The following is a 15,604-nucleotide window of genomic DNA, read 5'->3' as shown; positions in this document are numbered from 1 at the left end:
AACGCAACTGTCCCAGCTCCTCTGAACTGCACAGAAGTGTTACTGAATTGTTACAGTCAGAATTATCACTATTTTTACCTGTTATCTTTCCCTGGATACATCTGAGTATATTCAACTCTGTATTTTTTGGCAAAAAGCATGAAGGCATTCATTGGTCTTTTGCACTTGTTAGGAGAAGTGGCACTCACAGTCCCTGAGCTGTGGGTTTTGACAGCTTTAGCATACAAAGAATTGGAAGAGAGCTGTGAGGATCCCGGGGAGCCACAGTTTTTACTGAATCCAGATCTTTCAAAGTCTTGACCTCCAGGTCCTCCACAAGACAAAGATGCACGACGCTGACGAGCCATACTACTTAACACATAGACTGCAGAGGAATCCATAGGCGTGAAGTCATAGCTGTAAATAAATATATAAATTCATTAACAGGATTTTAATTCAGTATAGTTACCTGATTTGTGAAAACAGGATTTAAAAAAAAAAGACCCTTAAGATCTGATTGGAAATTTCAATGTATTTTACCTTAAATAATGTTACCAACACTACTTTAGCAACTTCACCATTGATAGTTGCTTGTAAGATGAAAGCTTACGTATGCATTTACTAAATTTATTTTTTTAATCTTAATACAAAATGTTTTTATAAAAGACTTCCAAGCCTCCCCACTTCAAAGGAATCTGTTACAATCCACATACTTTATTCATAGCAAACACCTTCTTCAGATCCCATACAACTCATTCCTACTTTAGATTCATTTTTTGACAAATTTGATAATCTAATTTGTTGACCTCTAGAAGCCTGAAACTACAAAATTAAAACAGAGTAGCAAGCGTATACCAGGGCTAAGGACTAACTACTACAGAAGACAAGATGTTGGGTAAGGACAGACAGAAGTGGTTAAATGTAGCTAAAGAAACTTTAAATGCACAGCAGCCTGGGTCATCTGTTTACAATGACATGTGAATACAGTCATACATGCATTAGTCTCCCCTCAAGGCTATCCATATATTATAACATAGCCTAATAACTTAAAACCCCACATTGATCAGGAAAGGCCACATTTTGCTAGGTATGTTCAGTTTATATAGGTATATAAGCTTTCCGTATCATCTCCTTTTCTCAACAAGCTTGCGTGGCGATTATCATTATCCTCTCTTTATATGAAGAAACAAGCTAAAAAAGTATTGTTCACCCAAGGCCTCACAGCTACTAGCTCTCAACCCAGATCTGTTTGTCCAGCTCCAAAGCCCCAGGTTTCCTCATGAGTACCGTGGTACTCTGCACTGCTGTTGGCAAACCTCAAGGTGAATAACCATCAGATTAATTGAAAACATCATCTGAAAATTAGAAATAACGGAGACCACAGCCTAAAAATATACCTGTCAAGAGAATTCTCTTCCAACTCTGTTAACTTCTACTGCTTACACTGGTAATCTCAGCAGAAAATCTTTTACTTCACCCCAACTCCTCTTTCTCTCCCTGAAACAGAGATTCTGGCAGTCCATCAACAGGTTGATAATAGCTACAGGAATAGTATCCGCCTACAGGTGAAGCAATGTGCGATTATGAATGATTCTGACAAAGGGAGAGCTACCTGAGTGAGGTGCACACCATTCACTGCACACAGTAAAAATGACTTTTACCAATTATCAACCACACAACATCTGCTTTTTTAAAGGTATTACATGAAATAAGTGTACTTACAAGTATGACTCCAAAATCATCCAATAAATGCTTAGCAATCAGTATTATGCCAGAGAAATAATTTTTGCTATCTTAAGCCCCTCTCATATGTAATTTAGAAAAATAGCAAACTTAAGCATTTGTAAATGAACCTGACACAAAATTATTATAATAATTATTATAATTTGAAATACCGAAAGATTTAAAAATAGGGTAAGCTAATTGCCTACTGAAATTTGAAAACTCCACCATCTAGTGGTACAAATATAACCGTCATCCATTTCCATTATGGATACGATTTAAAGTAGCTTGAAATATTCAATCACAGAATTCAGATTTTTGACATGACTACAGCATTATATTACATAAAATATCTTTTTAAAAGAGCGTAATTTTTTGCTATACTGAGCATTCGCTCTCTTTGCTATCTGTTCCTAAAATGTGCCTTAGTTCACCTCACTCTTTTTCTACGTGCCATTCCTCGAGCTTAGGATGCCCCTTTCCACCGTCATTGTCTATTGCTCTTAAAGAAAAAGTACAATAGTATAGTGTCTATTAACTGAATCAGAAATATTAACTCACTTAACCCTCCCTTCGATATGATCCTCATTTTACAGCTTTTTTCTTTGTTTTGAAGACCATGGAAAAATCAACTTACCCCAGTTTCCGCAGCAAAGCTATCACAGAGCCCGGCTGTGAATCCAGGTAGTCCGCTGCAGAGCTGTGTTGCTAACCAGGCTACACTGCCTCCCAACTAGCACCTACACACGGTACACACGGCCTCATCCATTCCCTTCTCTAGGCTGGAAGCAAAGAGGCAGGCCTATGTCTTAACTGATCTTCAATCCCCAGTGCCAGCACGTACTAGGCTCTCAAAATGACTGACAACTGACCGAGAGGGTAAAATAAATCACTCTGGAGAACGTACTAATATAAAATTTTAATTGGGCTCATAGCCCGTCTCTGCCACTTACTAATGGTATGAGCTTGGGCAGGTAACCCTCTAGCCTCAGTTTACTTAGCTCTGAAATGAAGATAATATTTGCTATGCAGTGTTGCACAGCTGGCAGAGCAGACTGTATAAAACACTTAAGGCAGAGGTGAGCACACAGCAGGTACTCAACTGGGGTATCAATTATTATTGGAGAAGTAGTCTAGATTGGTAAAGTGACTGTCCTAAACCTGCCTGATGCCTAGAAGATTGGCCTCAATACCCAATGTCTCAAGTGGGCTTCTTCAACTCAAGCTCTCTCACCTGGAAGCTTCCTTTCTACAATAGAGCCACCTACTGTGTTTAAGAGCTCATCCATCAGTTTATTGCTGACTACTTCTGGTCCTCAGCAAGCTAACATCTACTCCAGTGCCCTTCCTAGACCAGCATGACCCAAGAGCACCTACTGTGTGCCAGCTGGATACTATAATTTCTAGTCCTCACAACAAGGAGTAGAGTTAGGCAGGTGTTATCCCCTCCATTTTACAGTTAAAACACTGAGGCTTGCATTTGCAGCAACATGGATGGGCCTAGAGATTATCGTACTAAGCAAAGTAAGTCAAAAAGACAACCATATGATCTAAAATATGACAGGGAATTCCCTGGTGGTCCAGTGGTTAGGACTCCGTGATTTCACTACCAAGGGCCTGAGTTCAATCCCTGATCAGGGAACTAAGATCCTGCAAGCCACGTGATGCAGCCAAAATAAATAAATAAATAAAAAATAATACTAAAATAAGATAAAATATGACACAAATGAACGTATCTACGAAACAGAAACAGACTCAAAGACACAGAGAACAGACCTGTGGTTGCCAGGGAAGAGGAAGAGTGGGGGAGGGAGTGAGTGGCAGTGTGGGATGAGCAGATGCAAACTACTGATGATATACACAGGATGGATAGACACAAGGTCCTATTGTACAGCACAGAGAACTATATTTAATAACCTGTGATAAACCATAATGGAAGAGAATATGAAAAAGAATATATGTATAATAAAAATTTTAAAATAACAAGGAAACAATATTTCTAATATCACTAAAGTTCTACATTTGTCACCCCCAGAGGTAACCATTCTCCTGAACTGTTAATCATTCCCTCAATTTCCCAACAATTTTATTATAAAACTCATTCATAAACACGATAGAAACTATAGTGACATTAATTGTGTTAAAATAGCAATTATATTAACATGTTACATAATGTTTCATTGTGCAGAAATGAATTAACGTTGCAGGCTTGCTGTCCTTTCAAAGGGTTACTTACAGGCTGGCCCTTGACTAGCATCTGGAACTTGGATTTCGGGAGGGTTCCCATCATACCCACAACTGATAAGAGTGGCTCACTGTTCCTAAACTGTATGTACAAAAAATACGGTTTACCCTAAACACCTGCTTTCCTTTTGGAAGCTTTTGGTATATGCCAGGCAGAGGCAGCCTATGCAACCAGCTCCCAATAAAACCCCTGGTGCTGCGTGCCTAATACGCCTCCCGGTAGATAATGACTCACACATGTTGTAGCTCACTGCTGGGGGAAATAAGCTTGTCCTGTGTGACTCCACGGGGAGAGGACTCACTGGGAGCCTGGCTTCCCCCGACTTAAGCCCACGTCTTTCCTGTTCACGACTTTGCTTCATATCTTTTCAGTGTAAGATATCATAGCTGTGCATATGACTAAGTACTAAATCCTGTGAGCCTCCCAGTAAGTCACTGAGCCTGGGGGTGACCTTGAGGATCCCTGGCGTAACTGTATAATGTGTATTTTACATACTATAGAAAGATTATGTAAATGTAATTAGATTTATAATTTTATTAGATATATTTCCAAAGAACATCTGATTCCAGACTAATTTTTACTTAACATTTCTAAAGATCCATGTTTTAAAATGTATGGCTACGGTTCATTCAACTTCAACTGACAAAAAGAATTCTACTGTATGATTGTATCACACTATATGCATTCAGTCTCCAGTGAATGAGTACTGATACTGTTTCCACGTCATAAGCAACACACAGCTTGAACTTTACACATCGCCTAGTGCATGTCTACAAGCATTTACTTCTCTATGGTGTACATACAGAGGAATGGAACTGCTGATATTCACTGGTAGACAATAAAGCCAAAGTATCTTCCAAAATTTTTTTATCCATTTACACTCTCACCAAACATTAGAGGTATCATGGATCTAAATCCTAAGAATACTCTGAGTACTGGACCTTAACAATGTCTTGTTTTTCAAAAAAGACTGTATAAAAGAGAGTCAAACAGCATTTAGATTGCAATCTTGCAGATGTTTGTTGAGCATATAGCCTGTGCCAGGCCCTGTGCTGGTTGATTTTTAAAAATGTTTTTTAAAAATAGTCTCACTTGGGCTTCCCTGGTGGCGCAGTGGTTGAGAGTCCGCCTGCCGATGCAGGCGACACGGGTTTGTGCCCCGGTCCGGGAAGATCCCACATGGCGCGGAGCGGCTGGGCCCGTGAGCCATGGCCACTGAGCCTGCGCTCCGCAACGGGGAGAGGCCACAACAGTGAGAGGCCCGCGTACCGCAAAAAAAAAAAAAAAAAAAAAAAAAGTCTCACTTATGCTTTCAAAATAAAAAAACATATTAACCTTTTATTTTATTATATTAAACTGAATTTATTTAAAATCTTCAGGCCAGCAGAAATTCTTGAAAATTCTCTACTTAAAGGCCTATGGATTTGATAATTATCTTAAAGAATGGGTCTTGGGGCTTCCCTGGGCGCAGTGGTTAAGAATCCGTCTACCAATACAGGGGACACGGGTTTGAGTCCTGATCCGGGAAGATCCCACATGCCGTGGAGCAACTAAGCCCGTGCGCCACAACTACTGAGCCTGCGCTCTAGAGCCTGGGAGCTACAACTACTGAGCCCGTGTGCTACAACTACTGAAGGCTGCATGCCTAGAGCCCATGCTCCACAACAAGAGAAGCCACTGCAATGAGAAGCCCGCGCACCGCAATGAAGAGTAGCCTCTGCTCGCTCCAACTAGAGAATGCCCACGCACAGCAACAAAGACCCAACGCAGCCAAAACTAAATAAATAAAAGCTAACTTTTTTTCAAAAAGAAGAAAGAATGGGTCTTAAAATCCCAGATATCATATACTTTCCCTGGGTTCCTTCTGGGAGGAGGGTGACCAACTGCCCCTATTTTCCCAGGACTGAAGGGTTTCCAGTGGTGCAGGACTTTCAGTGCTAAAACCAGAAAAGTTCTGCACTTGAGACAGTTGGTCAACTTTCTTGAATGTCAGCACACATGGGTCCTTGTCCTATTCTACCACTTACTAATAGGGTGATCTCAGGAAAAATCACTTTCCTCTTTAAGTCTTTCCAAATGTCAACTTTTTGCTGTTTTTACAATTTTTAATCCATGCAACTAATGCCCTTGGTCAAAATGAATAGTAAACGAAGACACAGTTAAGAAAAAGAAAGATACAATTAACAGACTTAGGTCTGGTTCAAAACAACTGGCCAGATTTAGCAAATTTTTCTTTTCTTAACTATCAAAGATGATCTATTTAATTCCTAGACATATAATGTGGTATTTCCTAATCTTAAATGTTTTATGAAGTCACTTTTCCTACATGACTACTCCATGTAAAAGTCTTTTTTTTTTTTTTGAAGTATAGTTGATTTACAATATTGTGTTAGTTACTGGTATACAGCAAAGCGATTCACTTATATATATATATATATTTAATATACATATTCTTTTTCAGATTCCTGTCCTTTATAGTTTATTACATACTACCCTGTACTATACAGCAGAACCTTGTTGTTTATCTATTATATATATAGTAATTTATATATTAGTATCTGTTAATCCCAAACTCCTAATTTATCCCTCCCTACCCCCCCTTTCCCCTTAGGTAACTATAAGTTTGTTTTCTATTTCTGTGAGTCTAATTCTGTTTTGTAAATAAGTTCATTTGCATCATTTTTTAGATTCCACATATAAGTGATGATATATGCTATCTGTCTTTCTCTGACTCACTCCACTTAGTATGATAATGTCTAGGTCCATCCATGTTGCTGCAAATGGCATTATTTCATTCTTTGTAAAACTCCTCGAGGGACTTCCCTGGTGGTGCAGTGGTTAAGAATCTGCCTGCCAATGCAGGGGACACAGGTTTGAGCCCTGGTCTGGGAAGATCTCACATGCCGAGGAGCAACTAAGCCCGTGCGCCACTACTACTGAACCTGCGCTCTAGAGCCTGCGAGCGACAACTACTGAACCTGCGTGCCACAACTACTGAGCCTGCAAGCCACAACTACTGAGCCCACGCACCTACAGCCCATGCTCCGCAACAAGAGAAGCCACCACAATGAGAAGCCCATGCACCACAAGGAAGGGTAGCCCCTGCTCGCCACAACGACAGAAAGTCCGCATGCAGCAACGAAGACCCAACTCAGCCAAAAATAAATAAATTAATAATAATTTAAAAACTCGAACTATATTATTTTACTTTAATTATCAAGTATTTTTTCATTTATTCATATACAATTGACCCTTGAACACTGTGGGTTTGAACTGCATGGGTCCACTTACACATGGATTTTTTTTCAATAGTAAATACTACTCAGTCCATGGTTGGTTGAATCTGCCTACACAAAGGGCTGGCTGTAAGTTATATGTGGATTTTCGACTGTGTAGAGTCGTCAGTGCCCCTAACCCCTGTGTTGTTCAAGGGTCAACTGTACATCCCTCTTCTAAGTAGTCCTTTTATAATTCTCAGATCTTTAAAGGTTTAACCTCCTAAACAGCAATCATTAGGGAGATTAAGAGTAAACTTTAATTTTTTTTTCAGAGAGAGAAAAAAAGGAATTCAATATTACCTTTTAAATGTATCAAAAACACCTGAATCATCAAAATTAATGGCATCGGGGTGTCCAGGAGGTAGACATACATCACCAACATGAATTTCACAACATGGAATGCCATGCTGTACCACAGTCAAGCTTGGATAAAATGATGACCAACCTAAAGTTAAAGCAAACTATTGTTACATAAAGGATGGAGATTGACAGAAAGCATCCAAATTATTTATTATATGATAACTATGTCACTTCTGAGTCTTAAAAAAAGTATGTCATAGATTTATAACACAAGTCATATATCTTTGCCACAAAGCAAATCCAAGTGTTTTATTTAAACAATGCAAAAGCGCTCCAAAACTAGTTTAACTCAGCATTTTACTAATATATCAAATTCTATCAATCAGCACTTCCATTGACCTACAAGATAGTAAATGATAAATGATGATGGAGACCATGAAATAGTCTCTGCATCATTACGTTTGACAGTGTTAATGTGATTCAGGTGTAAAGCATATTTGGCCTCAACCAAAATTCAATTACCAGAATACTCCATTCCCCAAACTATATCAAAACAACAGAGAGCTTATTATAGTATGCTACATGAATCTACAAGTTCATACCCACAGGAAGTAGAGCTCCACCTGACTACTGCTAAGACATTTAAACATCATTAGGTATTATTATAAGGCATTTCCTATGGTAGTTTTATTTAGTTTGAAAGAAGTTTTCCCTTCAAAACGTTTTTTCTTAATCATCAAATAATTATGCCACAAGACATAAGTATAGATTTAAGAAGCTTTCTTTAAAAAGTTACTACAAATTGAAAATTGAAACCCTACCTTTATTTTTAACATAGAAAGGGTGGTCCAGTTTACACTCTACAGTAAGTAAACCATCTTCGACTGTACCAGGATCAAAAGTCAACTTCAGTACAGACTCGCCAAATGATATACTTTCTTCATGTGATAACAACTTTAGACCATCAGAACCATAGCCCTGGAAATACATGCATAGAGTAAATAAACTGGCAATGTTCAACTCAACATGGAGTGAAGTTCCTATTATGTGTAAGACTTTGTGGAAAAGGTAAAAATAAACAAGACAGGATCCTTCCCATTAAGGAGCTTTCAACCCAGTAGCGAAGAAAGGCAGATATTACTACAATATAAAGCTGACTGGAATAAGTGCTTCAATCCAAGTACAAATAATGCTAATGGAGTTTAATAAAGGGAGATATTAACTCCAAGAGAAAAAGATTGGGGGGGCTTTCAATTCCCATTTGAACTGGAATCTAAAAGGAGAATGCAATTGAAAAAGGTACAAGAACCTGCCTTACACCAGGAATAGTTGTGACTAATAACTTCTTTGGAGAGTGCTGAGTATCTGCTAAAAATACAAGGTTAGTTCAGAGTTGGGGCAAATAAGACTGCAAAGGAGGGCCCCGTTAGTAAGTAAGTAAAGGGATCTTAAAGACAGGCAAAATGCTTAAACTTTCCTTTGAGAAGGTACTGGGAAGTCAATGAAAATATTTTTATTAATATAATTGTTGATTTTAAGATGATGACAAAGGCTACAGATAAAAGGTACCTCTAGTATTCAATTTATTTGAAGATATAACGAGAGAACCCCATTACAGTCTTGAACTGACAAGTGCAGTGGTGGTAGAACTGGGCTGAATTTAAATTCAATCACTATTTATTGAGCACTTAGTACATGCCAGGTGCTAGCCTCTGAAAACACATGATCCCTACCCTTAAATTCACAGAAAAACAAAGGAGACAGACATGCCAACAGCTAGCTACAGTGTCCAGTCAAAGTAACTAATGAAAGAAAAGGATAAATGTAAAAAATCTTTAAGGAAACAGAATGGATCAACTGAATACAAAGAGAGGAAACAGTCAACTTCATTCATGTTTTGAATGAAGCAATCAAGAAAAGGTTTTGAGGACTTCCCTGGTGGTCCAGTAGTTATGAATCTGCCTTCCAATGCAGGGGACACGCGTTCGATCCCTGGTCAGGGAACTAAGATCCCACATGCTGCGGGGCAACTAAGCCCGCACACTCTGGAGCCCACGCGCCATAACTAGAGAGAAGCCCGCGCGATGCAACGAAGAGCCCACGTGCTGCAACACAGCCAAATAAATACATAAATATTAAAAAAAAAAAAAGAAAGAAAGAAAGGTCTTGAATCTGACAATCAAGAAAGGGTAGTAATACTCTTAAAAGGGGAAAAATGGACCTGGATGGGGAAGAAAAAGGTGAATCCAGTGTTGGCTATACTAGTAACTAGATTACAGAATTTTCTAATTCTTAGAGTTATAAGAATTTAAAGCTAATCCCAGTTCTGTCTTACAGATCAGGAAGGCAATACCCAGTGGGGTTGATAGACTGCCCAAGGGCAGTCATACAAATAGCTGCTGGCAGAGCCAGAAAGACCCCAGCTTTCCTGACTCCAAGAAAGACCAAAGCAGTTTCCACAGACCACCAAGGAGCTGCTGTCGACATTATCATCAGAGAAAAAGTGGTGAAGAGAGTGAGGAAGGGTAGAACCTTATTAACATTCAACATCATGGGCAGACAAGCCACCAGTCCAAACAGACAAGACATCAGAAGGAGAAGCAGGGCACTGCCATGCTACGCAAGTCAAGGGTAGACAATCCACTATGTCAAACACTGCAAAAATGTCAAAAAGAACAAGCAGAAGTCTCTTTAGCAATCAAAATAAAACTAGTAACCTTTGAGATGATTTTAGTAGAGCAGCAGAGGCTGAAGTCGGACTACGGTGAACTTCACTATGTAATGCCTACAGCAAGAAGGGGAGACTGAAGGCCGCCAAGTCAGGACTGCTGTTCTCAAGAGACTCACTAGTAGGGGACAGCAGGCGCAGAACAGGAATTTTACATAAGCACACTTCACATGCCCAATTTCTCTGCCCACAATGGAGATGGAGAAATTGAAGATTTCAAAGATAAAGGTTTCATCCAACATTTATCCTACTGCTTGCTGCCCACTACTGCCTTTGCTTATCGACTTAGAAAACACCAGCATTTTAATGGGTCATTTTAAATGTAAATCAATTCTCACTTATCCATAGGAGAAATAACCACTTTGTAGATTACCTAAGGTAAGGCTTTGGTTTATTTATTCATTTTGTGTTTAATGCCAGTTTAATTTTCCCCAAAATAAAATGTGTACAAAGTGCTAAGAAATACACTCTTGTTTCCATCTAAGAAAGCTTCATTATAAAGGTAAAACCTAAAGTCGCTTCTCCTCTCCATCGGGCTAAGCAACAGAGGAGTCACAGGAGCTCCTCCCAAAATGTCAAATGTCATTTAAACATGGAAGCAAATGGGAGGATACACCTGCAGATTAATAACAAACCTATGTTCCCTTTTGAAAGACTTGTAAAAGTTTTAAGGATTTTAAATCAACCTTGTGAGTGCCCATCTGGAGATCTTCCTCATTATCGCAGCCTTCGGTTCTAGCAAAATCTTCCACATCCTGCCATTCCTTATTGCTTCCCTTATGAAAACACAGTCGTGTGCCTACAGTTTAAGTAAAAAACAAGTATTAGATATGTGACTACTGTGCTTGCTACACAAATAAACTGTAAAGAATTCAAGCATTTTTTACCTTTCAAAAAACAGTGCCAAGCAGTTGAAGGCCAGGAATTGCACCACCCCAAGTCGTCATCATCTGAGAGGGAGGACATGCAGAAAATGCCAGATTCTGACTCACTGCTTGCCTGTGGAAAAAATATTACAAACTTTCTAGGTTTTCTTTTGTAAGATGTATTTTGTTAATCTGTGTCTTCAGACTATCTATCTACCTATCTATCTACCTAGCTACCTACCTATCTACCTACCTACCTAGCTACCTAGCTAGCTGGCTAGCTATGCCGGGTCTTAGCTGTGGCATGCCGGATCTAGCTCCCCGACCAGAGATCGACCCCAGGCTTCCTGCATTGGGAGCACAGTCTTAACCACTGGATAGCCAAGGAAGTCCCAAGACTTTCTTATTAATGGATAACTTAATCATTCTAAACTTAGGGAGAAAAATCACCTTCGAAAACTGAAGTTCTGGGAAGTTTTAGTTAAATGCATGTTCCCACTGGTAACAAACTTTCCTAACAGTTAATAGAGCTGTACATATAACTGAATCCAGATCAGCAGGAGAACAGCGAGAGAGACTATTTCCCATCTGCATGTGCTTCAGAAGAACTGCTTAGAGAGGGAAAGTTCATGTTTTTCAGCTGCTGTACAGATTTCATGAAGTTTAACCTCATGAATAAACTTACCCTTTCATGTCTGACTGGTGTTTGCTCCTTCCAGTGGTGATGAGCGAAGGCTGGCCCGCCCTTAGAAGAGGACACCGGTGGAGGGCGCGCATAGGAATGTAAACTTTTGCTAGTAGCTATGATGTGTACAGGAGATGATCTAAAATAAAGAAACTGTTTTAACCACAAAGCAAAGGTCCTTAAAGTAAAGCTTTCCTTTTGGTGAACTTCATATTCATAACACCAATGTTATTACATATAAGACACCTATGGGAAACACTAATAAAGACATCAGGGTTTCGTCTACAGTATGTCGTCCCTTAACATCTTACCCAAACCCTCTTCACACATTTTAAACACTGTTTTTTTCAGATTAGATAATATACTTTAAATTCCAAACTACTGTTTCATTTACTCATTCACTCATTTTTATATCACTAAGCACATACAAGTGTGCAGTTTCATTCATGAAGGATGATACCCCCTTATGCAGGGCTCCCGATCCCTTTCTCTCTCCTACTGTGATGTGGTCACCAAATCTCGGCCCTCCAAGCTCAACGTGACCAACACGGAACTCTTTATCTACCAACCGCCTGTATCACTGGGCAGATACAGTGAACTACCTGAAGCTAAAATGTTTAAACTTATTATAGTAGAAAACAGCCTATTTGCAAAGCATCTACACATAAAGCCAGCTACTTCTGCACCAGGATCACCTTAAAAAAGTAAGTTACCTCTTGCCCCGCTTTCCTGTCAAAAGTCTCTTTACCAGGCAGTGCTCCCTTCAGAGTACACGGGGCTCCCCAGAACACACTAAGATCCTTCCCCCACAAACATATAAGAGGGGTAACAGTTAGCAGCAAGCCCATAAAGGACGACCAGTAAGGAATACTGACTCAGGAGTCTGGAAAGCAGCAGAAAGGAAAATTTCAGGGTCTAAGAAGTAAATTTGAATTGTCCCAAATCAGGACAATTCTGAGATGCCAACTAAGGATTTGGTCCTTAACAGAAAAATATTTACACGTATCTGTACTAATCCTCTTTCTAAAAAGAGGAGGGACATCTTACTTTCCAATTCTTCCCTTATTCTCTGAGAAATCTGATTAGCCCTCATTTTTTTAAACTTAACATTTTTTATTATACCTTCGCAGGAATCAATTTTTAAACGAGGATCCATATATAAAACTGTACGTTGCTTTCACGTTCATAACACTTCTTAAGTAAAAAGCCCTCAAATTTCCATTCATTTTAGCTTACTCTCCAATCAACTTTGGATTTCAAAATGCAAATAATATTTCATCTTTGCCCAATTTCTTCCTTCTATTACACATTTACATCTTTATGAAGTGTAAGAGGATGGCCAAACTGCTAAAAATTCCTTAAACTCATTCCTGCCTTCGTGACTAGTAAAAGAAAATGGGTTTATCAGTTCTACTGTTTAACCATTTAAAAGACAAATAACAATGTAATGTTCTAAAATGTATATGGCCTAAATGTTCTGTAAAAATTAATATGCTGCATGTGCCTGAATCAGTAACACCATGGTCTCTTTATCCCTCTATCTATGCAGGGATAACACAAACTTTACCTGTCCTCAAGCCCTTGGTACTGTACAGTTACAACTTCAGACATCCCAAGTTCAATAACTAACACAGTTTAACACTCTACAAGAAGTCACGAGAACAGCACTGACTGTCAGAAGGCAGGCAAGACGGCAGAGCGTGACTCTTGCTCTTGTTCCCTAGGGAGAAGGGAAGCATAGAAAATGCCGCAGAGAGTAATCTACATCTTTAGGGAGCTACTCCTTTACTTGTTTTTTTTTTTTTACATTAATTTTCTCTGAGGGTTTTACTCAACTTCCCATAACTAAATTATTAATCCTCATGAGCTTACTGTGAAAAATGAAAAGTACTATCTCTAAACTAAAATCGGGGAAAAAAGAAAGTCCAATAGTAAAATCAGGTTTTTTTTTTTTTTAATTGTAAAGCAATTTTTCACTTTTTGACTATTAAGATTACAATGAAAACTGGGACAATAAAGGAAGTAATACTTTGAAAGGCAACTTTTCATTCTTGTGGAACTCTTCATGGATTAAACTGAAGTTAATTAAATTGAATTTGCTCTAATCAAAACCAACGACCTTGCTGAATAGAAGAAAAACAGCGTAACCTGCTGGGCTTCACACCTAACAAGTTTATTCTTTAGCAAAGAACTATACTAACTTAGGAACACTACCAAAATTCAGTTATTCCTACATCACCTATTATGGACTCTGGTCTACCCACTCACATGAGTGCAAACCTGGGTATTTCTCTTCCCTACAAACTATCATATTTATCTATGTCTTTTTACATAGCCAATTTTATAATTTGGGGGATAATTAATAAAATATTATCTATTTAGGTATCTCTAGGAATATTAGTTGGAAGCTTCCATAATTTCATAGCACCATTAATTCATTTTCTTAAACTCTGGTCTGGTTATATGAAACAGTGGTTTCTACCAATGGGAGTCTACTTTTGTAAGTTCAACATTTTAATATTAGCAAACATATAAATAACATAAGGCCACATACACTGTGGAAAAAAATAAACCTAGACCAAAAGGAACCAAACTCAAGGTTGATAAAAGTTTAAAATATGTCTATTTTTTTTTTTTCTTTTTCTTTTTTTTTTTTTGTGGTACGCGGGCCTCTCACTGTTGTGGCCTCTCCCATTGCGGAGCACAGGCTCCGGACGCGCAGGCTCAGCGGCCATGGCTCACGGGTCCAGCCGCTCCGTGGCATGTGGGATCTTCCCGGACCGGGGCACGAACCCACGTCCCCTGCATCGGCAGGCGGACTCTCAACCACTGCGCCACCAGGGAAGCCCTAAAATATGTCTATTTTAATTATGATTCCTTAGACATATATAATTTTCATCTAAGTAGAAATATATAATAAAAGTATTCTTGGTCTGATGTATTTTTTTGATGACTTTAAACCATTTACAAATATTTTTGACTCTGCTGTTCTCTTATCACTTTTATCTAATTCTCAAAATATGAAACCATGACATTGGGTGAAACAGCTCTTTGATTATTTTAAGACAAAGAGCGTAATTCTAATGACTTTGGTAAACCACTCATGAGATGGTCAAGATTACTTTTAACTCTAGAAATAAAAAGCATTTTGTCATGATAAAAGTTTTCAATTAAAATACAGCCAATGTTCCCACCTGTTGTAAAATGAGCACTGCATAAGTGGACTTTGTGGACTGGTGGCGATATTTGCTAATTCTGTTAGCCAATCCACCTCATTTTCACGGTAAGTGTTTTCTGGTATTTCTGAGGTATTTTGGTTCCAAGATGGTCTTGGATATTCTTGATGTGACACATCTGAACTTAGCTGGTAAATGGCAGATTGAGTAGGATCACTCTGAACAGCCTGAAGTTCAGGAAGATCATCTGCAAATAAGCACACTCGAAATCATAAGAAGGAAATTACTAATACAGGGAACAATTCTACAATCACACCTGGAAGAGAGGTCCTCAAATTTAGCTAATTAATTTTGTGAGAGGAAACGTGTAAATTCTAAATGTTTTCTTGAAAGAAAACAAGTTTCAACTGAAAAAAAAAAAACCTGACATCTTATACATTTAAGGGCCAACAGAGTCTGACAGAAAAGTAAACCTAGCAAATGTAAATGGATTAATGACTTCACTACTCAAACCATGTAACTACCACAACTGTTCACCAACTGTTCTGTTTGTGTTTTCTGACTTTTTCCCCCAGTTTTTTATAGCTCACCTGGGAATAATCCATATACCACTGAGACATTTTTA

The 15,604-nt window shown here is 38.7% G+C and overlaps 1 protein-coding gene across 4 annotated transcripts in view; it reads right to left on the bottom strand.

Moving 5' to 3' along the window:
- The window catches only part of HBP1 (HMG-box transcription factor 1), a 33,533-nt gene that overhangs the window by 4,348 nt on the left and 13,581 nt on the right, over positions 1 to 15,604 (bottom strand). For all 4 annotated transcript variants that reach the window (XM_032642663.1, XM_032642662.1, XM_032642664.1 and 1 more), the window contains 7 exons: positions 14,998 to 15,226; positions 11,804 to 11,942; positions 11,140 to 11,251; positions 10,939 to 11,051; positions 8,346 to 8,502; positions 7,525 to 7,669; positions 79 to 396 (listed from right to left, as the gene is read on the bottom strand). In XM_032642663.1, coding sequence (XP_032498554.1) covers positions 79 to 396; positions 7,525 to 7,669; positions 8,346 to 8,502; positions 10,939 to 11,051; positions 11,140 to 11,251; positions 11,804 to 11,942; positions 14,998 to 15,226 — 1,213 coding nt within the window. The remainder of the gene's footprint in view (positions 1 to 78; positions 397 to 7,524; positions 7,670 to 8,345; positions 8,503 to 10,938; positions 11,052 to 11,139; positions 11,252 to 11,803; positions 11,943 to 14,997; positions 15,227 to 15,604) is intronic.

The sequence above is a fragment of the Phocoena sinus genome, chromosome 9, assembly GCF_008692025.1.
Source record: "Phocoena sinus isolate mPhoSin1 chromosome 9, mPhoSin1.pri, whole genome shotgun sequence".
Taxonomy (NCBI): domain Eukaryota; kingdom Metazoa; phylum Chordata; class Mammalia; order Artiodactyla; family Phocoenidae; genus Phocoena; species Phocoena sinus.
Note: the sequence above shows the minus strand (reverse complement) of the source record. Positions and strands in the feature narration are given on the sequence as shown.